The following is a 24,515-nucleotide window of genomic DNA, read 5'->3' on the forward strand; positions in this document are numbered from 1 at the left end:
AGGCAGTTCAACTTATATAAAACATATAGGTCAGAAAAGTCTTAATAACAGTATTACTCAGTTTTCCAGAAAATCCTAATTATTGCTATTTATTATCCTGTAGTGGCAGGCACTTTACCCACAGCTCCCAATGGGCTGCCATCTCCCCGTCCCTTTTCCAGGGGTACCAATCATAAAGTCAGTTATGGAGGTGTCCCAGACTGGTGCACAGTTCTGCCTCATGGACTAAAGCTGCTTATCCCCAGCACTCCTGCTTTTACTCTTCCTCTTCCCCTCCACATGCTGTCTTCCTTCTTTGAAAGCCTGGAGAAACTCCTCAGCAAGGGAAGCTGGGAGAATTTGATTATAGTTGCAATAAACAGAGGGCCCCAGCTTGCCGAGTGGACTGAGGCTCAGGGCCACCCCACCTTGAGGTGGCAACGGCAAGCCCAGAACCATGGTTGTGCTCATCTACCACAGGACACCTGTCAATGCTGTGGCAAGTGAGTGGCCTGGTGTTATCAGACTTGTTCATGTGTGTAGGGCGTTACCTGTCCTCCTGCTGGGCCAGTCCAGCTCAGAGTCTAAATTACAGCTTCCTGTGCACAGGATTAGAATTAGAACAAAGCAGCTAGAGATTCTCTTGTAGAAAAATGGTAAAATACACAAAGTATATAGAAAAAATAATCACTTACTAGTCCACTCTCTAGGTATTATCCCTGTTGGATTTCCTTTGAGTCTGTCTTGTGTGTGTGTGTGCATGTGTGCAATTTATTTTCTACATAGTTATGGTAACATGGTAGATATTTTGGACAGTAGCTGGACTAATTACCATCCTCCCTGGAGTCTCATTTGATAAGCAGCCTCAGCCTCCAGTCCAGCTCATTCCAGCCAGCCTGGACTGGTGACACAGTGACACAATCAGGCCTCTGACCCTCTTTTTCTAGAGTCCCGGACCCACTCATTCATGCATTCGTTCTTTCAACAGATACTTCATGTTCTCCTGCCACATGCACGGCACAGTGCTGGCCCCAGAAGGCAGGCAGGGAAAGCTCAAGGACCTGGGCCTCAGGGAGGAGGCAGGTGGCAACTGGATGTCACAGGGGAGTGTTAGGTAGATGCCCATCTTGTCTTTGGATGTCAGAGACATTTCCCAGAGGAAATGAACTCAAAGAGACTGTCGCTTAATGACAATTATTTCAATGTATTCAGGATCATTTGAGTAGAACACTAGGGGGATGGATATTTTTGGTATCACGCTAAGAATATATTCATGTCTTGAATTCTTAAAGAAAACCAGCTTTGTTCATGCCTACCTTTCTTTTTAGCCGTATCCTTCCCTTCACAGTCCCCTCCTGAGCGAGTGTGGTCAACCCTCTGGCCTCTGTTCCCTATCTTTCCTGTGCTCCTCAAACCGCAAATATCTCCTCGGCTCCCCCCCACAGGACATGACACATCACAGATTCTCACCTGTTTCCTGATGTTTTCTCTTTTCTTGACTCACGTGGCCACAGCAGGTAGCCCCTAACCACCCATGGACAACCCTGACTTGACATCTCAACATTCATAATTCAGTTTATCAACGCCTCGACCACCCCAGACCCTTGCCCTGCTTGGTACCCCATCTACCCAGGTAAACAAGCCAGAGAGACCTCAGAGTCATTAGAAATATTTTAATATGGGATATACTAAAATGCCAAAAAATTATAGGAAAAACCACCTTGTGATCCTATTGCTTAAACAATGACATAAAAAGGGACTTGCACTTCTGCCGACGGTGGAGTAAACTCTCCACCCCAGCTCTCCCACAGATACAGTTTAAAACCAGGACCAAATGCAGAGAGCACACGTTAGCGGATAAAGGCTAGTAGAGGGGCAAGAACATCAGAGTGCGAGAGATGACTGTGCTTGTCCATTTCATCTCTGAGTATTCACATGAGTGTTGCTCTAGGATTGATGCTAAACATTGGGTTTTCTGGTTCACAGAGCATGTGCAGTTTTAATTTAATAGACAACTAACTTCAAATGACCCTCCATAAATGTTGGACCTGGCTCACACTTCTTTGAGCAGAATAGAGACTATTTCTCTTCCCATTCATTTCAACATTAATAATTCAGCATTTGAATAAGTGTCCATTTATTAAATTTTTCTTTTCAATCTGATGATCGCAGTCAGTCAGCTGTTTTACACCTTGGTCAGAAAGTCCTGGTCATCATCCTAATGTGAAGTATCTCTGTCCTCCCCATCCCTGTCCCTATGTCAGCCTTCGTCATCTTTAGCCTGGCATCGACAGCCCTTCCTCCCCTGACTCTCTCATCTCAGCCTCTTTTCCCAAGTCAGGGGTCTAATGTGGAACTCTCCTCTTTTAAAAACTCTCAGTGCCATCTCTTGATATATGCAGAATAAAATTTAAACTCTGAGATAAGGTATCTAAGGCTTTTAAAATTTGGGCCATACTCAGCATTTCTGCCTTCCTGAGTCTGCCTGCCATGACTTCATTCCCTCTGCTATCTCCAGCCCCACCCCTGCCACCAGCTCCCCCTAGCACGCTGCCCACACACCTGCTACCACTGAGCACACTACACCTTGCCCTTGAACTTGAGTTCCCTGAGACTAGTGGGCTTATTTTCTCTACCAAAGACCTGTGCCTGGGACTCCTGTCCTTTGGTGTGTGGCCCTGGGCTGTGCACATATGACCAGTGCAAGGACAGGGAGGGAAGCTAGCAATGCAGGGGGCTGGGTAGTGAGATTGTAGAGCCTGGGTTTGGAAATTTTACTCCCAGGTCCACTTCCAGGTGCTGTGGGATACTGATCTGGTGTATTTCTTAGCCTCTGGGTCTTAATTTCCTCCTTTGTAAAATGAGGTTAGTAATACTGAGGGCAGCAAAGGCACTTTAATGTGATACAGTTTCATACAGTACAGTCCCATTTTCCTGAGATGTACCAAAATATCGTCCTCCAGGCCGCATAGAACAGCATGTGGGCATGGAATTCTCCTGGTACTGGTTCTAATGAAGGTCCCAGCGTGTAGACTATGTGTGTGCAGATTGTTGTGGGGAATCATGAACTACCACACACCCTGAGAATATACATGGGTCCTGAGAGGGGAGAGGAAGAAATGGGACTTGCAAAGTACTCTCCGAGAGCACAACTGCAGTTCTGTGAGCCCCCAGCTCCGTGGGGTGGGACCGGGGAACCTCCCTCGTGCAGTCCACAGGGGAAGGAGGTGGAAGCTTCCCTGGTACTTTTTGGAGGGTTGGGCTTCACCACCAAGGACCACACACTCCGCCTATGCTCCCCGGCCCCTGCCTCGTGGAGAGCGCAAAGGGCCAGCAGGGCACAGGAGCTGGGGGAACACTGAGCCACAGCCAGAGAGGCACGGTGGTGGAGGGGAACCCCACAGTTTTGGACTCTGCTTGGCCCAGAAAGTACAGTGCACTGAGCCCTGCCTGCCCTCCACCACCTCCCCTCCTGCCCAGACCCTCGGCCCTTAGGAAAGGAGTCCTTACCTCAGCTCAGACACCTACATTTGGGGGACAGGAGATCTAACGCTGACTCAGCCTCAAGACTACGCGCTGCTCTGAAGTGACCACAGTGACTGCTAGGACCTGAGGGTGACAAGGAAGGTGCTGTGAATCTTCCAGTTCCTGTCTTGGGTGGGGGACTGTCGAAGACCAGGGTCGAGCTATGCTCTGTTCTGTCTGGAACCCACTGACCCAGCAGCCAGTTCCTGCAGGGCGCAGCCTATCTCCTAAGGTGTAGATCAGCAATGCCACCGCCGTCCATCCGCTGCATGGGCGCCACTTCAGAGACCACTTCAGCCCTTTCTTAGGGCAGCCATGAACCTCATGTGGGGACCAAAGCCCTGTGTACACTGATCCCAGGGCTCGGCACAGCAGGAGAAAAGTGGGTTTGAAGAGGGTAGGCAGTGTCTTCATGACAGAATTGGTTGAGCACCCATGACAGGGGCCCCTCTGAGGAGGGCTGAGGACAGAGGGTGCCAGAAAGCCTGAGAGCAGAGGCCAGAGATGGGGACTGTGTAAGTCACCAGTACAGGCAACCCTGGGAGTGGATGTCCAGATACAAGGCAGGGGGCCCCAGCTGGTTTCCAGGAGAGTTTATCAGCCCAGCTCTCAGGCATTTTATATCAGCCAGAAAGGGAACGCTGTGGGCTCTCCCTCAAGGCTCCCTTGGACTGTAAGCTTGGAGCAGCCCTGAGATCAGTGGTTATGAGCCTTACAGATTCTGATTGATTGGTCCAGGGTGAGCCCCAGGCAGTGGGAGTGTCAAAGGCTATTGTGTGGCCAGCACTGAGAACACCTGTGTTCTGGGCAGCACTTAATAAACTTATAAGAGCTTGTTAACATGAAGAGTCTGATGCAGTAGGTCTGGGATGAGGACACATTTACAGTTTAAATGAAAACTGAAATGAATTACAATTAAATTTAAAATTTTAGTTCCTCACACCGGCTGCACTTCCAGAGCTCAGTAGTGACATGGGACTAGCCAACAGCACAGACAACATTCCCACCATTGCAGGAAGCTCTGCTTCATGGCGCTGGTTAGGTCATGCTCTGGGCCAGGGCTGTCATTAGCAAGTAACCTGTTTCTGAGACCCTGTCAGGCTTGTGCTCTTCCCAAAAATGTCCTTGGTGTCAGAGCACCATAATACTTTCACCTGTTTATCTACGTGTTCATCTCTAACATCAGCTTCCCACAGTTAATGTCTGCAGTGGATTTACCCATGACTTACACCCACGGGTAATAAGTGGGTAGCTAATGACAATACCTAACATATATGTAGCGCTTACTAAGTACCAAGTATCATGTCAAATGCTTTACAGTTTAATTTCCAACAACAGTCCCATTTCATAAATGGGAGAGCTGAAGAACTTGCCCAAAGGCACACAGTGAGTAAATTGTGGGAGGGGCCAGGGAGAACCCCTGCAGCCATGCCCTTGCTGGTTGTGCTATTACGTGCTTCTTGGCTGGGGGTAAGGGGGATACTACCGGCACCTAGTGGTAGCAGTTACGCATACCACACACAGTGCACAGGACAGACCCCCTTAACAGAGGCTTACCCAGCCCCAAATCTCCATAGTGCCAAGGATGACTGACTATTGTTCATCACTCAATGATGGGCGATAATGGGGAGGGAATGCTGTATAGGAAAGTTGTGATATAGTGGGTGGAGACTGGAAATCAAAAAGCCTGTGTTACAATGCCCCTTCATCATGTGTTGGCCATGTAACCTTGAACAAGTCCTGTCCTTCAGGAAACACTGTGTTCTTGTCTCTGAAATTGGGGTTGAATATACCCTTATATTACGAAGCGAGTTGTGAGGGTCATTGTGAACATGATACTGCTCTGAAAATCAAGACCGAATAAACCTTATCTGTTGACATTTCTTTGGTCAGGAGAAATTTCCCTGTTCAATTAGGACTAGGGCAAGGTCCCAGGAGTAATAAAGAAAGGGAAATCCAAGTCTGTGGATGAAGGCCATCTCTTGAACTCCTAACTTATTCTCCGGTGGCCACTTGAGACAGCTCTTGTAGGATTCCAGCTCTTCCTGGAGCTCCCCCAGGAATCCAAAGAAGGGTGTTCGTGTACATTTTGAATTGTAAGAGAGGGCCATGAAATATAATAGTTCCACTACTTTTTCTCCTTCATCTGCTGTAGCTCAAAATTATTTTCAAGTAACAGTGCTTTTCCATCCTCATATACTTGTAAGTTCATTGTCTCCTGCTCAGAGGTTGTACCAGCTGCACAGACAGTGGTGGCTGAGCAAATGGACTTTCAGTCCAGCTCTTCAATCACAGCTCTGTGTGTCTGAGCCTGTTGCTGGCTCCTGGGTCTCCGCTGTAAGATGTGAGGGTTGGGCTGGAGAACTCTGGGATGTCTGCCTGCCTTGACACACTGAGGGCTGGGCTCAACATCTGAAGTCAAGCTACAAGCCAAAGCAATTGGCTCTTGGGGCACCCCAATGAACATGTCTGCATGTGACCAGCCCTGCATATCCAAATACAGATGTGATTCATGCATTGATTTTTCTTTATGAGTGCTTTTTCACAAATTCTACCAATGAGCAACAGAACCCTAAAACAGTGAGAGTTGGTGCTGTACCAACCAACCAACCAAGAGGATCCCAGGTCCCCATTTGGGAAAAAGACTTACATAAGTTCCTACAATAGAGGTTTGTGCAAACCCCCACCCTGTTCACTGTCCCCTGATGAATGTGCTATGTTATGAGACCCTTTAAAACGCTGACATGGGGAAACCTAACTCCATCAGCCTTTCACCAGGACTGGATTAGTGATAAAATCATGACATGCTGATAGTTATCAGTGTTGTTTACCTGACTGTGCAGGTGAGCAAGTGAGTTGCTCCATAGTAAATGTCCGTGATATGAGGAAGAAGGGCACAGTCATGGCCCTCACTAGCTCTCACCTAGGGTTTGATGTAAAGACTCTTTTGGGAATGTTTAAAGCAACAGTGGCATTTCCCCCCCTGATATGTAGGTTTAAAGATTGTGAGAGAGGAGAAGTGTAGGTCATGGAAGGCGGTTTCAGAGGAGCCAGGTGAGGTGCAGATCCCAGCAGTGCCTTCTGACTTTGGAGTAGGGACTGTTCAGCCCTGGTGGCTGAGAAAGTGGCTCTGAGACAGTTGCTCTCTTCCCTGAGAGCTCTGTGTTCCATAAAGCTGTGAAATGAATCTCTGTTTAGAGAGACAGCCCTTAGAGTGGGAGTAAGGGGAGATTAGGAGGCTGCGAGGCAGCAATAGGAAGGGCGTGTGGGCCGAGGACCCCTGGGTGCACTGAGGGCCAGGGGGAGTGAAGAGGATGGGAAGGGTCTGCCAGTGAGACAGAGGACATCTTAGGAGAGCCCCTGGCCCCTCTGGCAGCAGCCTTCCCTAAGCACAGCATGGAAACAACCCTGTGGTGCAAATTTGCCCCATTTCTCTATGTGGACAGGGACCTAGATTCTTCCCCTGGTCACTATCCATGCACTGAGTGAGTCCTGATTATTTACTTTAGGGTAGTTTTTTAAAATACTTTTTATTGAAGAATGAAACATGTGCATAGATCATGTCTGTGCAGCTCAATGGATTTTCACATTCTGAACACAGCAACCAAAAAACAGTGAGACCAGTACCCAGAGGCCCTCCCCCCCTACCTTTCAGCGCTCTTGGAACTCATTCCTGGACCATGGCCCCCTCTATTTGTGATTGCTCTTGCAGTAAAGCATGTGTTTGGTGCATTGGAGAGACGCGTTAAATTCAAAAGACCCTTCCTCTCTGTGGTCTCAGCATCTACCTCAGGGCCCGGTGCCTAGTGGGCACTCACCAAGCACAGTTGGTTCCATGATTTGCAGTAGCTATGCCCTGTAATGTCGTTGGAAACACTGCATTAGCAGATACTGAACCACTGCTCTTGGGGAAATACAGGGGGAGGGTCCTGCAAGCCTCCAATCACAAGATTTTAACCAACTGATCAGTACTTAACCTTACTGCTCTGCACACGTCTGCAAATGACCATGAAGGATCACAAGTATTGATTTGGGGGTTTCAAATACATTTTAGCATGTAGAAAAATCCCCAGATGTGGAATTTGCAAACGATGAGGACCAACTGTATTTGTTGAATTGGTAAAGGCAGGAATGGTGCTAAATTTAATGTGGAGGTGGAACTAGGGCACATCCCCGTTGAGTATCATTACAAACAGGAGCTTGCTCTGTGCAAAGCCCTTGCTCAGTCTCAAAACGCTCAGCTTGGCTTTGAGATAAATGCTTGCACAAGCACTAAAGCTGCAAGGTTCTGTGGTGAGATCACACAGCCTGGCCCTGGACAGCACCCTCAAAGAGCCTCTGCAGACTGCCAGCGTGTATTGATCAGGAGCTGACAATAGATCAATAACTGCTTTAAAAAAAGAAACTCAACTTTCATACAGGAAGTCGGACATAAACGCTCCATGTGGGTGAGGCCCTCCCCATCAGTGATCCCCTAGTGCCTGTGTTCATACATCGTCAGCTCTGTGCAAATCAGGGCTTGGCAGAGGACCTGGGAGCAGGACAGAAGCAGGAAGATGCCCCGTCATAGAAGCACTGAGGCACTGCTCTGCCTTCAGCTAGTGTGACATGTGTGGATGATGCACCCATGTTAGATCAGAAACCGTAGAGAGCACAGTCGGGCCTGTCCGTCTATGGAGAATGCTTTGAAGGGCTGGGAAAGAGCTGTTGCAATGTGTTTCTGATAGCAGTGTAACAAAAATAGATTGGAAGGAGTGTGCCAAAGTGTGAACACAGCGCTGCTGGTTGTTGGCTTATGGGGAGCTTTTTCTCCTTCTTTGCACATTTACCTGCTCCCTGAGTCTGTACAATGTGCGTGAGTACTTTTATAAACAAGGAAGACATTTCATGAGAGGAAAAGTTCTTAAAAATTTCCACTTCAAAACTGGCAGCATGTACCAAGTTTTTAGGAGGTGCAAGAATCCTGCCATCCTGCTGTGTTATCTTAGGGCAGAGCATCTGCTTTACTTTCGTAGCCAAAGGGCAAGAAACCACAGTAGTCTGTCTGTACAGCACAGCTCAGGCCTCTCACTCAGGAGATGGTGTTCTTGACAACTCCCGGCTTGCAGACTCAAGCTGTGTCCTGCCTGCCATGTGGGGTACAGACCACCGTTAGAGTTCCATCCTCTTTTCCTCCACTGGTCATTATAGGAGTTTTTGTGAATGAAGGAAACACGACCTTAAGGCTGAATTTTAAGAGGTACCAAAAAAGAAAAGAAAGAACCATCTCCAACCAGTAAGTCAAAATTAAGCGATAAGAGCATCTCTCACAGAGGGGTGGTTCTAGATTTACAAATGGCTTGACATAAGGGTTTCTGAATGGCTAATGTTAGGTCTTCCTGAATATAGATGACTCGGTTAGAATTGTGTACTGAGGCAGAAAGGGGTAAACAAAGTGTTTTTAACTCCTCTTATTTAATCGGGTGCCACATCTATGTTATCCAGAATTAATGACATTTTTAAAAGTATAATGTATTGATTATGCTATTACAGTTGTCGCAACTTTCCCCCTTTGCTCCCCTCCACCTGATACCCCACTTCCCTCTAGCAATGCCCCTCTTAGTTCATGTCCATGTGTCATGCATATAAGTTATTTGGCTTCACCCTTTCTTATACTATTCTTAACATCCCTCTGTCTATTTTGTACCTACCATTTATGCTTCTTAATCCCTACACCTTTGCCCCCTTCCCCCTCCCAGCTGATTACCCTCCAAGTGATCTCCATATCTACAGTTCTGTTCCTGTTCTAGTTGTTTTCTTAGTTTGCTTTTGTTTTTATTTTTAAGATTCAGTTGTTGGTAGTTGTGAGTTTGTTGTCATTTTAATGGTCAATAGTTTCAATCTTCTTTTTCTTAAATAAGTCCCTTTAACATTTCATGTAATAAGACCTTGGTGATGGTGAACTCCTTTAGCTTTACCTTGTCTGGGAAGCACTTTATCTGCCCTTCCATTCTAAATTGTAGCTTTGCTGAATAGAGTAATCTAGGTTGTAGGTTCTTGCTTTTCATCACATTGAATACTTTTTGCCAGCCACTTCTTGCCTGCAAAGTTTCTTTGGAGAAATCAGCTGACAGTCTTATGGGAACTCCTTTGTAGCTAACTCTCTCCTTTTTTCTTGCTGTTTTTAAGGTTCTCTCTCTATCTTTAACCTTTGGCATTTTAATTATGATGCATCTTGTTGTGGTCCTCTTTGTGTCCATCCTGTTTGAAACTCTGTGCTTCCTGGACTTGCATGTCTATTTCCTTCACCAAATTAGGGAAGTTTTCTTCCATTAATTTTTCAAACAAGTTTTCAGTTTCTTGCTTTTTCTCTTCTCCTTCTGTTAGGGATAAAGAAGCAAGCCAGTGACTCTCAAACCAGTAGGAGATAATTAACAGATGAATCATGGAAAAGGGGGGAGGAAATGACATTCCACAACTCCTCACACATATCTCTGGGATCAAAAGGAGGAAGATTGTCATCACCAAACAGAAATGTGAAGATGTAGATAGATAACTTCGCAAATAAGTTGGAGATAGACCTATAACTAGATTACCCTTATTTAGTCACACCCTGAGTTAAGTAGTTAATTGCATTATATTGTGAACCCAGATTAGCCAGTAATGGAGAAACGGGGGAGAAGGAGAGGGGAAGGGTACTAAACGTATTAGTATAAAACCAGTTTTCTTTGTCTACCTTGCGCACACATTCTCCTGGCTGGTGGTGTGCCCGACTCTGCAGACTCGTGAAAAGTGCCTCGCTTTGCTGCTCAAGTCCTGTGTCACGGTTTTTATTGTGAGCATTTCTCACAATTTGGGGGCTCATCTGGGATCCTCTGCCTGTGTGCAGGAAGGGGCTCTGAGCTGAGCTGGGGTGATGCATCCTACCTGCTTTTAGGTGGCCCACTCGACCCATGGCCCACCCACCTCACAGTGTCCAGAAACATACCCGAGACTGCTTGTTGTGATAGTAGTAGAACCAAGACAGGGGGGAAACAAAAGCAAATACCGCGGTAACTAGACAACCTCGTGCATGGGCCAAGGTAAGAAAATTGGGTTAATTACTGCCTTGGTGGTTGGGCATCCTCAGAGATTGAATGTGTGTGTGTGGCTGAGAGCTGTGAGCAAGAAACTTCCAATAAGGGGGGGTTGAGCTCATAGGCTTGTGTGCAAGAAACCTCCAATAAGGGGGGTTGAGGACACAACCAGATTCAGCCACAGCCACAGGAATTGACTGAGGATGGGAAATAAAAATTCTAAGCCTGGGGAAACTAAAGAATTAGGGAAAATATTAGAGCATTGGGGAGAAGACCCCCAGACCCAGAAAAATAAAAAACAAAAACAAAACAAAACAGGAAATGGTAAAATATTGCTGTCTCCTTTGACCAAAGGAACCCAATAAGGGGCAATCTGTTTTCTGGCCTCAATTTGGGTCTGATGAAACATGTTTGTCAAGCCCTGATCTTATATGTGAGTGATCAGGCATCAACTTCTAAGGAAGAGAAGGAATATGCTCTCTGCTGGTTACAACCTACCAGCAGGTCTACAGGTCTCTTCCCTGTAAAAGAAAAAGAAGATAAAGCCTGGGACCCTTTGTCCTGTCTCCCGCCACCTTACAGCCCTGGGTAGCTGGTGGCCAACTGGGGGGAGGCACCGTGGACAGACAGTACAGATGAATCAGGCCAGGTGCACCTAACAGGTGCCCAACTGGTAGCTATGCCCACGACACCCACGGCATTGGCGGGAACTTTAAGAAAAGAATTAGAACAATGTGAGCAAGACCTGAAGAACTTTCCCATTCCCTCAGAGCAGCCAATGTTTCCCCTTAGGGAGGTTTCCATGGGCCCAGGACATATTGGATATGTCAGATGCTCCTTTAACAATTAACAAGCACTGAAGTTAGAAAACTTCAAGTGCAATATGAAGCGCTTGGTAGAGGACCCTTTTGGATTGGCAGAACAATTAGATCAGTTCCTTGGACCCAGCATATACATGTGAATGGAATTAATGTCTATACTAGACATCTTTAGTGGGGAAGAGAGGGGAATGAGCAGACAGGCTGCTATGAGGATATGGGAAAAGGAACATCCTCCTGGTCAGGGAATTGTCCCGGCCAAACAAAAGTTTCTCAGTATAGACCCTGAATAGGATAATAGGTCGGAGGATAGGACTCAGATGAAAGATCTTAGGAGCCTCATCATCAGGGGAATCAAGGAGTCCATTTTCCAAGCACAGAGATACAGCTCCATCAGCATTCCTACTGAAGCTCAGGGACCAGATGAGGAAGTATTCCGGTCTAAATCCAGAGAATTCTGTAGGGTAGGGACTCTTAAAAGTCACCGTTGTAATAGAAGCAGGCCAGATATTTGTAAGAAATTGCGGAAAGTAGATGAATGGGCCAGTTAGAACAATTGAAAAACTCAGGAAAGCTCAGAAAGTGTACATTAGAAGAGAGGAGGAGAAGCAGGAACTTCAAAAAGCTGCAGGATATCTCTGCAAATCTAGGAACTTTTAGCTGCCAGATACTGAGTTTGAGTATAGTCCTTCACAGTGTGGAAAAGAACGAGGATTGGAAGCATGTTATGGTTAAATCTAAAGAAGTAAAGGGTATTTAGAAAGTTTGTGAATGTTGCAGAAGGTCTGTGGAAAGTCGTAATGATAAAAAGGAAAGTTATGGAAGTTTCAAACCTGGGAAAAGGAAACCTTAGCTGCTTGTGCTCTGATTTTATAAAAGCGTATTTTGGTCTGTTCTGCTTTGAAATTCTCTGTATCTGTTTTTGACCAATGAGACCTAGAAAAGGTTGCCTCTAAACTGGTTGGCAAAAATTCCTTTTGCCACCAAGGACCCAGGAAGGGTCATTTAGGGCTGCTGAGTGCTCCAGCCTGGGCAAGTGAACATGTCTTTGCCAAGGGCACATCTCTCTAGGAGGCCAGTGGACATACTGAAGAGAGAGGGCCTAGCTGTGTTTTGAATTATTGTTCTGTTTATGCTCTGAAAAGAATAATTGAGGATTCCCAGGGAAGGTTAAAACTTCACATGAAAGAAAGGGAACCAGGGAAAGTTTAAGGCATGAAAATGGAAAGGTTTGTTAGAAGTTTATAAAGGTTTTGAAAAGAAATTGTATGGTTTTAGTAATGGAAGGTATAATGCATGGAAATGCAGTTTTGAAGGACAAGGATTTTCCTTCATGCCTTTATATTTTCCTCCTTACCTGAACCCTCCAGTATTTGACATTCTAAAGAAGTAAGAAATGACCTAAGGTTTCTTTACATAAAACCAATAAGACCAGTTGCTAATGGTGGTTTTCTCAGCCGAAGCTTTGACTGGGATGTCATGCCTGAAGGAGGCATGCCTAGGCTCTGGTTGTTACCAGAAAGCCCTGAGGAATGGGAGTTGACTTTCAAGACTAATGAAAGCCAAGGAGGAAAAAGCCTGATACCCTGGTTCATTGTGCAGTTCATGACAGTCTTTCTAGGGAAGGAACGAAGGTTGCTTTCCTGATAGATGGCTAGGAAGAACCTTAAGGCATCATGGAAAACCTGAAGGACTTGTAAAAAGCATGGATTTTACCTGCAAGGCCAGATTGCAGGTGTGTGGCTCAGCTTCTGTGGTCAGAAGGCAGACTGAAGGTCAACCTGAAGGTTCTTTGTGTGAGTTCTAGCAAAGCAGACTTAAAAGATATGTGACCAATTGCTGCTCTTGTTGTGTTTATGCAAATGAACAGGCTAAATTAAAACTGGATTTAATGCAGTCCCTTTAATAACAAGGAGGGTAATCTTGAGGAGAAAAATCATGATTTGAGGAAAATCACAATGCTCAGTGGTAGACTATAAACTAGTGCAGCTAATTGTCTTTAAAAGTTTGTTTTCATTTAGAAGTTAAAACTAGGTTTGTAAAATCATCAAAAATGTTCAATCTACAGGGAAGGAGGACCTGTCAGATTGCCACTGTTAAATATCGTTCCAGCAAAGGCCCTACGGTCTTACAGATTCAGAGGCTGGTTTGTGGGTTATGTTATGTGAATTAACATGTATATTCTTCCTTCTGTTTACATAGGGCATAAGCCTATACAGCATTCCCTCACTTATTGCAGGTATTACGTTCCAGACCGCCCCACAAAGTATGAACCCTAAATTTATTCTACACTCTTAAACCTATATAACTTTAACAACATACATATACAGTACTGCAAAATCCCACGATATAGTGAAAAATCTGCAATAAGTAATTAAATATAATATTTTTTAAAATCCTGTGATACAGTGAGGCCACAATAAGTGAACCGCAGTATAGCGAGGGACTACTGTAATCTCATTACCTGAGTAATTGTCTGTACGTATAGGCCTCACTTAAGAAGTCCATCTGCATTGCCACTTCCTGAGACTCAATGGTTTGGCTGAACGAAGTGGTTGGGTTGGTAAAGTGTGGGGCAGACTGTGAGCTTCGCTTTAAAACTGGTTTCTCTTTTTCTGTCCCATAGCTTGGACAGAAAGGGCCCAGAGTTCTGAGAAGGGGGAAATCCTAAAATATTTCCCACAGCCCAAACTAAGTTGAGTATGCAAAAGGGCTTTGAACAGGTGTGACATGCCTTGCACACGTTCTGCCAAAGAAGCCATTCTTTTTCCTAATGTAGGACATTAAACATTAATCCCTGCCTGTTGTCATCTAGTGATTGTAGTTTTAATTACACCTTTTAACTCTGTTGCCAAATCTGTTGCCCCTAGAATATGACAAGCATGCCAGTTTGTTCAGCAGGGCCAGCCCTTGGGACCTGAGCATGCTGCTGCCTGGGGACAGTCAACTGACCTGGACTTTACAAAATCCTTCCCCATGTGGGAAGGCCACCCTCTCCTCCTCACTCCCACTCTATTAGGGATTTCTAGACACAAGGGTAGGTAAGATGATGGCCATGTCCAGCTTGAAGCAGCCAGAGGAGCATGAGACCTTCGCCCATTGTCCTCTATAAGATTATAAGTCTCAAGTCTTAAGATTATCAGTCTTAAGTGTGAGAGGTGGAATTCCTACAGAGTAGGGTCCCCCCAAATTCCCTAGAGCCTGCAGTTGGAGGGTGGGGGAAGAGGACAGCCTTCATGGTGCCTCTGTATAGCTATGGCTGGTAGCTAGTATCTTAGTTATACAAATGGCTTTGGTTCTTCCAAGGCCCCAAGGAGATGGGAGGGATTTTAACTGTAAAAATGGTGATGAAAAAGAGGTCAACAGCCCCTGGTGGATCATTCGATCCTCACATCTATATCAATGCCACTGGGGTCCCTAAAGGAGTTCCAGATGAGTTTAAGGCTAGGAATCAAATAATGGCAGGGTTTGAGTCAGTCCTCTTCTGGTGGTCAACAATTAATAAGAGTGTTGATTTGGTAAACTATATTTATTATAATCATCAGAGATTTATTCATTATACCAGGGATGTTATAGAAGAAATAACTCAACAGTTAGATGCCACCAGTCGAATGACCTGGGAGAATAGGATGGCACTGGATATGATGCTAACAGAAAAAGGAGATTTATGTGTAATGCTCAGGGGACAGTTTTGCACTTTTATCCCCCATAATACAGCTCTTGATGGGACTATCACTAAGGCTCTACAGGGACTGACCACCGTAGCAAATGAACTAGCAGAAAATTCAGGCATCTACAATTCCATCACAGGATGGTTAGAAAACTGGTTTGGCAATTGGAAAGGAATGATCACATCAGCTCTTGTCTCCGCTCCCTCACAGTAGTAGCAGGCGTCCTTACTGCTTTAGGCTGCTGTGTTATTCCCTGCATCAGAGGTTTAGTTCAGAGATAAACTGAGACTGCACTAACTAAACAGGTGCCAGTAACTTACCAACAGAATAATCTCTTCCTCCTGGAGGCTGAAGAAAATTCTTACTATGAGGCAGAGAGTCGAGAAATTCTCATGAGGTTTGAAGGGACAAATTAGAGGTTTGAGTAGTCAATTTTCCAAAAGAAACAGGGGGAATTGTTAGGGATAAAGAAGCCAGTGATTCTCAAAACAGTAGGAGATAATTAACAGGTGAATCATGGAAAAGGGGTGAGGAAATGACATTCCACAGCTCCTCACACATATCTCTAGGTTCAAAATGAGGAAGATTGCCATCACCAAACACAGAGAAATGGGAAGATGTAACTAGATAACGTTGCAAATAAGTTGGAGATAGACCTATAACTAGATTACCCTTACTGAATCACATCCTGAGTTAAGTAGTTAATCATGTTAGATTGTGAATGGATTAACCAGTAGTGGAGAAATGGGGAAGAAGGAGAGGGGAGGGGGAGCTAATCACATTACTATAAACCAGTTTTCTTTGTCTACTTAGTGCACACATTCTCCTGGCTAGTGGTGCACCTGACTCTGCAGACTCGTGACTAAATGCCTCACTTTGCTGCTCAAGTCCTGTGTCCCGGTTTTTACTGTGAGCATTTCTCACACTTCTGGCATCCCTATGATTCAGATGTTGGCACTTTTGGAGATGTTCCAGAGTCTTCTTAAACTCTCCTTGTCTTTTTGAATTCTTTTTTTTTTTTCTTTCTTTTTTGGTTTTTCAATTACAGTTGTCCCATTTTCCCCTCTTTTTGAATTCTTGTTTCTTCATTCTGTTCTCGTTGAATGTTTATTTCTTCCTTATGTTCCAAATTGTTGATTTGAATCCCTTCTCTTCACTGGTGGTTTCCTGTGGATTTTTCTTTATTTCACTTAGCACAGCCTTCATTTCTTCCCTTATGCTTTTGCCATACTCAATGAGATCTCTGAGCGTTCTGATCAACAGTGTTTGAACTTAGCACCTGATAGGTTGGCTATCTCCATTCCATTTAGTTCTTTATCTGGGGTCTTGTTGTGTTTCTTCGTTTGGCCCATATTTCTTTGTGTCCTCAATTTGGCAGCCTCCTTGTGTTTGTTCCTATGTATTAGGTAGAGCTGCTTTGACTTCCTCTTAGCACATCTATAAGTTGTGTGGGGCGGAGTCTTAGGTATTCACCAGGGTGGGGCTACCCACTTCACTGCTTTGTGGCTCTGTGTGTGTGGGAAGGGGTTGGAGAGGCTACAATGCCGTTGCCTGGCTTCTGGAGGCTTGCCTGGCACTTGCCCTGTTTCTAGTCACTTCACTTACTTCCTAGATGTGACTGGCACCCTTCTAGCTGTTACCCTGGTGGTGCTTCTCAGAGTAGGTGTGCTTGTGTATATTCTAGGTTTATGCGGGCCCTTTAAATGGACTTTTCTGATAAATTGGCAGTTTCTTTTGCTGCCCCAACCTCACTGGTTTTCACGGCGAGAAGCTATGAGACTTTATTTTCCTGGCGCTGGAACCCTGGACAGCACAGTCTTGGCCTGGTTCTGGGATCACTCCCAAGTCCCAAGGTATCCCTCCCAATTTTTATCTACTGCACGTGAATGTGGGACTACCCATTCTGCTGCTGCCACCACCGCCACCTCTCCAGTGCCACAACTCATCTTCTCTGCTCCAGTTCCCCATCTTCATCCCTCCTACCCGCCTGGATGAATGTGGCCTCTTTAAATCCTTGGTTGTCAGACTTCCACACAGTTAGATTTTCTGGGCATTCTGGGTGTTTTTTGTCTTGAGATTAGCTGTGATTCTTCTTGTGGTTGTGCAAGGAGGTGAAGCATGTTTACCTACACCTCCATCTTGCTGGAAGTCCAGAGATAACGACATTTTGAACATGCCTGAGCTCTGAAGCTATTTTATGGTGGAACCTTGACCCTGGATGTTCCTGCTGTAGAACTGTCACAGTGTAAGGTTTCTGACCCCTGAAACTTGCCTTATTCTTCCCTTCTCATGTCCACCCCTTGTGTAATATGGCTCACACCACACGCCCTTGCCCCTGCCAGATGCAGTGGGTGGGGGTGCAGAGCACAGTGGCCACTGAGGCCTTCCACCACAGAGCCGGATGACTTATCACCCAGCTGCTCTGCCTGTGCTCACCTTCGACAGAGACATACTCCAGATGGAATCTGAGGCCTTTCTGAATCACAGTTGGGAGCTGTTGTGGTTTTCTCTCTCCTTCCTGATGTGTGAACCCTGTCCACCATCTGTGCCCTTTCTCCATGAGGCTGTGAAAGGGTCTGCAGGGTGTCAGGTTGCCTCTGGCCTTCTTACAGTCCTGACAAGGAGGAAGTGGAAAAGGAGAGTACAGAATACAAAGGAAGACCACCACTCAGGGAAGAGAAGTGGTGGAACCAAAAGAGAGAGAATTGGTTGGTGAAAGATCTTGGCCATGCGTCTGGTCCAGCACTAGGTGACACTGCATCGCACACAGCCTTGCATGGCCCGGCCTGACCCAGCTGTGGCGCTTACTCCCTCCCATGGTTCTGCCCACAAACAGAGACTTATGGGCACACACTTCCCCACAGACAGGCAGTAGGGCATTGACCCTTTTCTGCTTGCAGTGAAATCTGCCAGCACACTCTTGGTGGAAAGAAAGAAAACCACCACTTCTTGCCACGTTGAACCTAGTTGCCTTCTTGACAATACTGTAGTTCCCATACACAGACTGGAAGGGAGAAGAATATGATTTGCTTCAGCCATGAGATGTGGGCCTTGAGCATAGTCCCTGGCCTTGGTCCACCGTTGGGGTCCCCAGCCTCATTCTCGGGCCTCCTCTCTCCACTGTGTGTCCCCTGGTTCCATGGAACTTTCTCCAGTGAGTTTTAAATACTCTTTTTGGCTCAAAGAGGGTAATCCAATTGCATGGTATAGGAACTCACCAAAGCTATGTCTTGTGCCCTGATTGTAAGAGCAACTGGAGTGTCTGACACCCCACACTGAGCCTCAGGAGGGTTGGAGAGGCAGCCAGAGCCCTGCCCTCCCAGAGCTGCCTGGGCTGCCTTGGCATTGCACAGCTACCGTTCTGCCTGTAGATTTAACTGGGATGGAAACTTTCTCTCCATGTACACTTTGTTTTGATCAGATTACTCAGAGTATTTTGTTGACTGAGGTCGTGGGTTTCAGCCTGTAGCCCAGTCCTTCTGTCCAGTCTGCCCACGATGAGGCAAAGGCACTGAGCAGCACTCACTGTGAGGACAGTGTGGCCTCACATCTTGGGCCAGGAGTGAGAAGAGGGCATGGCTAGTGACTCACTGGGTGTGAAAAAAGGATCAGAGAAGTGAATTAAGCCTTTTAAGAAAAGTCCATGAAGACAGAGTATGAGAACTCTGTGAATGAAGATCTGATAACAAGGAATGAGAAATGCAGACTTTCTGTAAAATGTACCTATCTTTCATGTGTCAGGGCCTCTGGAAAAGCAATAAAATGTAAAATTATGTCATAAATGGGCTACTACTATATTAGGACTTGGTATGTAGTGTGTGACATGTGTTTGTTAAATAAATAAGAAGTACTAATGACCAAAAACATGTATCAGTGGGGTAGACAGTCAGCTAGCAGACATTGTAGTACCAACCACTGGGACAGATGTCTCAGAGAGTTACAGAAGAAATCAGAGAGGGAGAGAACCAGAGCAGTCTGCATGGAGGAAGTGGCACTTGGGCAGGGCCCTGGTGGACAAGAAGGGATGATTCTGGAATAAGGCATCCAATCCCCTGCCAGCTCTCTGGACTGTGTCCACAGCCTCCCTCTTCAGCTCCCCACTCAGATGTGCCCCTGGATTAAACCCTCAAGGCTCCCCATGTGGACAGAAGGCCAGTCACCCCTCCTGCCCTACAGCCTTTCCTGTGGGCCTACAGGCACTCTGCCTCTGCCCCTCCACCTGGGAGGCCTTTCTTGCCCCTCTGCTCAGCCTAGGTTCACTGTCCTCCAGGTTCCAGTCCCAGACAGCATCCTCAAATCCTTACCACTAAAGCATTAGGCCCTGCATCTACATAGAACTTTATAAATTGTATCATTTTCCAAGTTCCACAATGGTTTACTTGTCAGTCCTTAGTCTCCCCTACTGCCTTTGTGTTTTGTGAAGAAACAGTGTGTTGTTTCTTTTTCCACCTCAGCATTTAACAATCTTTGCTCATAGCAAACAGTGGATGGGTAGGTGGATGTGTGGATAGAATAGGTGAATGGAAGGGAGGGAGGGAGGAAAGAAGGGGAGAAGAAATGTAGGACTGGATAATACATTTGAAAGTAATCTGAGAAGATTTGAGTATTGAAATCAGGAGTGGAATAGAGACATTTTGGGAAGAAGAGATGCAGGCTGGGAGTCAGGAACAAGGAAGCACTTCTGGGCTTAGGAGCAAGAGTCTGGTAAGAACCTAGAAAGGGAACACCCAAGGATGACAGGCTTCCCAAGAGAGATGATGTGGTCACGTTAGAGCTGCAGGCGTAAGCAAGTTGAGAAGAGGAAGACATCAGTGTTTATGGTTCAGTGGTTGGGCAGAGAGCACAGCATTCATGTTGTGGCTGGGTTAGGAATTAGCTGAAGAGACACAGGCACTGGCTGTATGAGTTGAGGGTTAAGGAGAACAGAGAACTGGGGCTTCAAGTGAATGGAGAGCCTCAGTGGAGACATTTTTTCTTTGAGCTGTAGGAGACCCAAGTATTATACAAAGCAGCAGGGAAGAAGTTAGTGGCCAGGAAGAGCCTGAAGAGGCAGGAAAGGACTAGGGGTGAGTCAAAGAAATGGAGCAAGGTTCCTAGTGAGCAGCCAGGAGACAAGTGGGAGCTGTTCCCAGCCTCCCAGGCCAACGAGGGGTCAGGGTGTGAAGCCCTGGGCCTTTCTCTGCTCTGGCGAGAGACAGAGGTTCTCAGAGCAATGACTCCTGTCCCTTGTCCCTTCTTGTTGACCAAGGGACTGAGAGAAAAGGACTCTGGGTTGAACTGAAGGCAGAAACAAAAGCAAATAGAGTAGCAATGTCCCGTACACACCAGAACAAGGGATGACACATTTCAGAATGCAAAGCATAATGACGCTAACTCCCCTGGGCATGTGCTGTGACACGGACCCTGCTTTCACCTGACTGGCCCAGGTGCACAGTGCAGGAGGCAAACAAGAGAGGGCTGGCTGGGAACCGTCTGTATGGAGGTGACATCAGTCTTTGTTCTGTGTGGTGGAAGCAGACATTCAGAGGGGTGGGCTGGGGAACATTTGGGTCTAGTATACTTGGGAGAGAAAGTACTTTTGAACCTGGGAGAGGCCACTTATTTCATCTATAGTTTCCCTTGAAAAAACAATTGCTTATTTTTTCTGTTGATGTAGGTACAAGTTCTCATTGTAGAAAATATGAAAAACCAGGAGAGTTATAAAGGGGAGGTAGTAGGGGAAGATGACCTACCTACTGTTTTACTACCCAAAGATAAGCACTGTGAACACAGGAGAAAATTCAGCAAAACATTATGGTTTTAAAGGCACTATCTCTCTTTTTTCTAAAGCATTAAAGAAAACAGCTGGGGCCATTTTGGGTATTATTGTTTACAAATGGAAGGGCATGCTTACAATTTTCAAAAGAATAGAAAATAATAATGTGTCTGCAACTTCCAAACAAATCAGGAAGTATGTACTAGTACAAAATGAGAGGCTGATATTAAAGAAATCTTAGTTATTTGCACACTTTTATGTTATTCCAGAAAATGTCCCGTAGGAGGAAGTTGGCTCTAAAATGTATGTATAGGAGCAATTGTGGCTCAGACTAGAGGAGCATAATTTTCTTGGTGAATCTTTACATGAGAAAAAAAAGTCCCCTAGAGAAAAGTAATAATCTCCCCAGAGAGGCTCCACACTGTCTTTCCCCCTCCCACTACCCACTGCTCCCCTCACCCCCGCACAGTGTCCTCTGTGTGGGAGCAGCAAAAGTGAGACCGAAGAGGGACTAAGACTGTGTTGACCACCTTGTGTCTCTACCCACAGAGAAAGGTCTGCCACCTGCAGTGACAGGATCTGGAGCTGAGGGCCAGCCGGTGCCGCCCTGGATCCTCATCACTCCACAGAAGCGGCGAGGAGCCCCAGAGCAGCCACCCCACCATCAGGACAAGCATGGGGCCCAGATCCTGAAGTCTGAAATAGGAAAGCCAGCCAAGGCACGTGAGAGAGCCCAGGTGCTTAGAGCCGACCCTTCCCGTCTCTGTAGATTCGGGAGAGAGCAGTCAGCTGGGGCTGGGGGCTGAGACCTTGCAAGGACCACACGTCCTGCATGGTCTTTACAGAGCCCAGGGCTTCTAATGATGGCTGCTGACTGCCTTTGGCATGTGCTGAGCTTTTAGGGAGACAGAGAAGCAGGTGGATCACTTAGGCGGTGGAGACAGCTCTCTGCCCCTGCCTCCTAGGCAACGCAGCATCTGGAGAAAAGGAACAGGGTTAAAATAACTTCTCAGTTAGATGCAGTGACCCTATCAAAAGCTCCATCTTGACTCGTGTCGCGGTGATGAACCAACCCTGCTTTTGCTGCTGCGCAGGATGCCTGCCAGGGTTCCTTACTCCCCACCCAGGGCTGCAGAGCTGGAACCCAGGGTTCCATTTTGCAGTCAGGACTGCAGACAACTTTTTCAAACCCAAACAACTGTGCTTAGAAGCAAGCTGAGAATCGTGGCATTTGTGTTCTCTCCCTACTAGCCACCATGGTGAATCCTTAGGGTGTTTCATCCATCTGGGGAGGTAAGCCAGAGCCTGCAGTTAGAACCTGCTCCCCTTCATTTTAACCCAAACCTCAATTGTCCCTATGCCTGAAAACCTGCAGACTTAGAGAATTTTTAAAACAAATATTAACCAGTGATCTGGTGTGGGGCATCTGTAAGCATACCAAGTGTCATAAAAAACCTCATAACTATTTCCAAGCACAATTCATTTTGACTTTCAAATGGGATCCCTGCTGGCTAATATCTGGGGCTGAGGCCAGGGATGAGGATGAGGCAGAAACCAGGATGCCTGTGTGTGCCCAGGAGAAGCCCACACTAGTCTGAGCGCCTGTGCTTTGAAGGCTGGATATTAGTGAGGGCACAGAGCTGAGCTCCCCCCAAAAAGCACCAGCTGCACAATTCCTGCCAGCAGAGACCTTGGGCGGCTTACTGCCTTGGGTTCTGCTTCTACCCACCTGAACTTCAGGTGGCCAGACTTCATGTGTCTTTCCTGTATCCTAATAGGAACCTATGAGGCAAGCCGACTTTGTCCGCAGCAAGTCTTTCCTGATGGCCCCAGCTAAGGCCACTGTGGACCGAAGGCAGGGGACCAAGCTCCACCTCCAGGAGGGGCTGCAAAGAGGGATCTCTTTGTCCCATCAGAACTTGGGTATGAAACCCGCAAATAGTCCCAAACACTCTGAACAATGTTTCTAGGATGGGTCCTGCAGGTTTTATTTTGTTTTTTGTTTTGCTTTTTTCTAAATTACTTGACACATTGATTTGTTAAAATAGCCTTTAATTATCATTCCCATGCTGTGAAACTCACCTGTCTTAAGTGTACAATTCAGTGAGTATTGATGGACAGTAAGTATATTTTTATTGAGTTGTACAAGCATCAAAATCCAGTTTTAAAGCCCTACAAGCAACCTCATGCCTGCTTACAGTCATTCACCATGAATCTACTTTCTGTCTCTCTGTATTTACCTTTCTTAGGCATTTCTTATAAGTGGAATCATATAATATGTGTCCTTTTGTATCTGGCTTCTTTCACTGAGCATAATGTTTTTAGATTCATCTCTGTCATTGCATGTATCAATATTTTTGAAATTTCTTTTAAATTATAGTAAAATACACATAAAACTTACCATCTTAACCATTTTTAAGTGTGCAGTTCAGTAGTGTTAAGAATATTCACACTTGTACAATTAGTCCCCAGAGTACTGCAGCTGTATTCTGGAAGTTTCTCCTCACTGTATTTGAGCCTACCTGTCAGTCTTCTTATCACAAAAGGTATTATGTGCCTAAGTCTTCTTTACATTTTTGCACATTAAGGATTTTATGTTTGAGACCACAGTTAAGAGCTTGATGCATATTTTAAAGAAATTCAAGAGGCTTAAGTGAAAATTTAAACTCATTGCTCATGTTTCTGTTTGTTTTGTCTCCTTCCCAGCAGCTCAGTCTGCAGTAATGACGGAGAAGGAGCAGCACCAGCTGAAGAGAGCCAGTTATGCCAGTGCAGAGCAGCCCTCCTGGATGGAGCTTGCCAGAAAGAAATCTCAAGCTTGGAGCGACATGCCCCAAATTATAAAATAGGTTGACCATGTACTGATAAAAAACGTCCACCACTTTGACAGGTCACTTAGTGAAAAACTGACACTAAAGGCAAACTGAAACTTAAGAGTGATTTTTATCATCAGGTTATAGGAGGGCGAGGCTGGGGAGGAAGGAACCCGGCAAACAAGGAAGACAGACGCACAGCCACAGTCCGGGCCAGCAGTGCCCGAAAACAAGAACACCATTGAAGAGGGCCAGGAACAGGCCCTGTGCCCAAAGGTATGAATGCGAGTCTTTCAGAATCCCCGTGATCAAAGGGCCCTGACAAGGAAGAAAGAGGGAACGAAACGTGGATGCAGAACTAGGACAGGGAGCACGTGTCTGTGCCTCCACTTGAGATCAGCTTGTGTCTCTGGTCTTTGTCTTGCCTGTGGATCCTGTCTTCTCCTCTTGTGTTTACTATTGGGCATGACATTTATAGTAAACAGGGAAGCTGTTTCTAAGAGCACCTATAAAAGTCAGTGTTCCTGAAGATATAGTCACTTTATGAAGGAGCAGAAAGGGTACACATCAATTCATAGACTGTTTCCAAAAATAATTTTTAAACTTTTCCAATAGCCATCTGTGTCCTAAACCATTGCACAATGCATCATCTGTTCAATTAAAGGTTTCAGACATGCCTCTGTCATGTGTGTAAGTGTTATTTCTATCCACATTTAGAGAATGTCCTCCAGCACTGAGTTAATGCAAAGTATGGAGTTTTGCCTAACACATATCTCATTTAAAATATCGATTGAGTTGATTTTGGAGTTTGTGTTTTTCTTAGACTTTTTTTTTCCACCAGTAAAATTTTGGTTTTTATTCTTTGGACATAAGAAGCTAATATAGGTTTTTGTCCTCTT

General features: G+C 45.8%; 1 protein-coding gene across 2 annotated transcripts in view; it reads left to right on the forward strand.

Annotated features, from left to right (window-relative positions):
* The window catches only part of CRACDL (CRACD like), a 56,739-nt gene extending 32,441 nt beyond the window's left edge, over positions 1–24,298 (forward strand). Inside the window, exons 7-9 of one of the 2 annotated variants that reach the window (XM_090280342.1) lie at positions 21,353–21,540; positions 22,582–22,726; positions 23,510–24,298. In XM_090280342.1, the coding sequence (XP_090136468.1) occupies positions 21,353–21,540; positions 22,582–22,726; positions 23,510–23,652 (476 nt within the window). In that variant the 3' untranslated portion in view covers positions 23,653–24,298. The remainder of the gene's footprint in view (positions 1–21,352; positions 21,541–22,581; positions 22,727–23,509) is intronic. The other variant, XM_090280343.1, reaches the window with a different exon arrangement.
* The last annotated feature ends 217 nt before the right edge of the window (positions 24,299–24,515 follow it).

Source organism: Furipterus horrens, unplaced genomic scaffold, assembly GCF_987537825.1.
Source record: "Furipterus horrens unplaced genomic scaffold, mFurHor1.1.pri manual_scaffold_6, whole genome shotgun sequence".
Taxonomy (NCBI): domain Eukaryota; kingdom Metazoa; phylum Chordata; class Mammalia; order Chiroptera; family Furipteridae; genus Furipterus; species Furipterus horrens.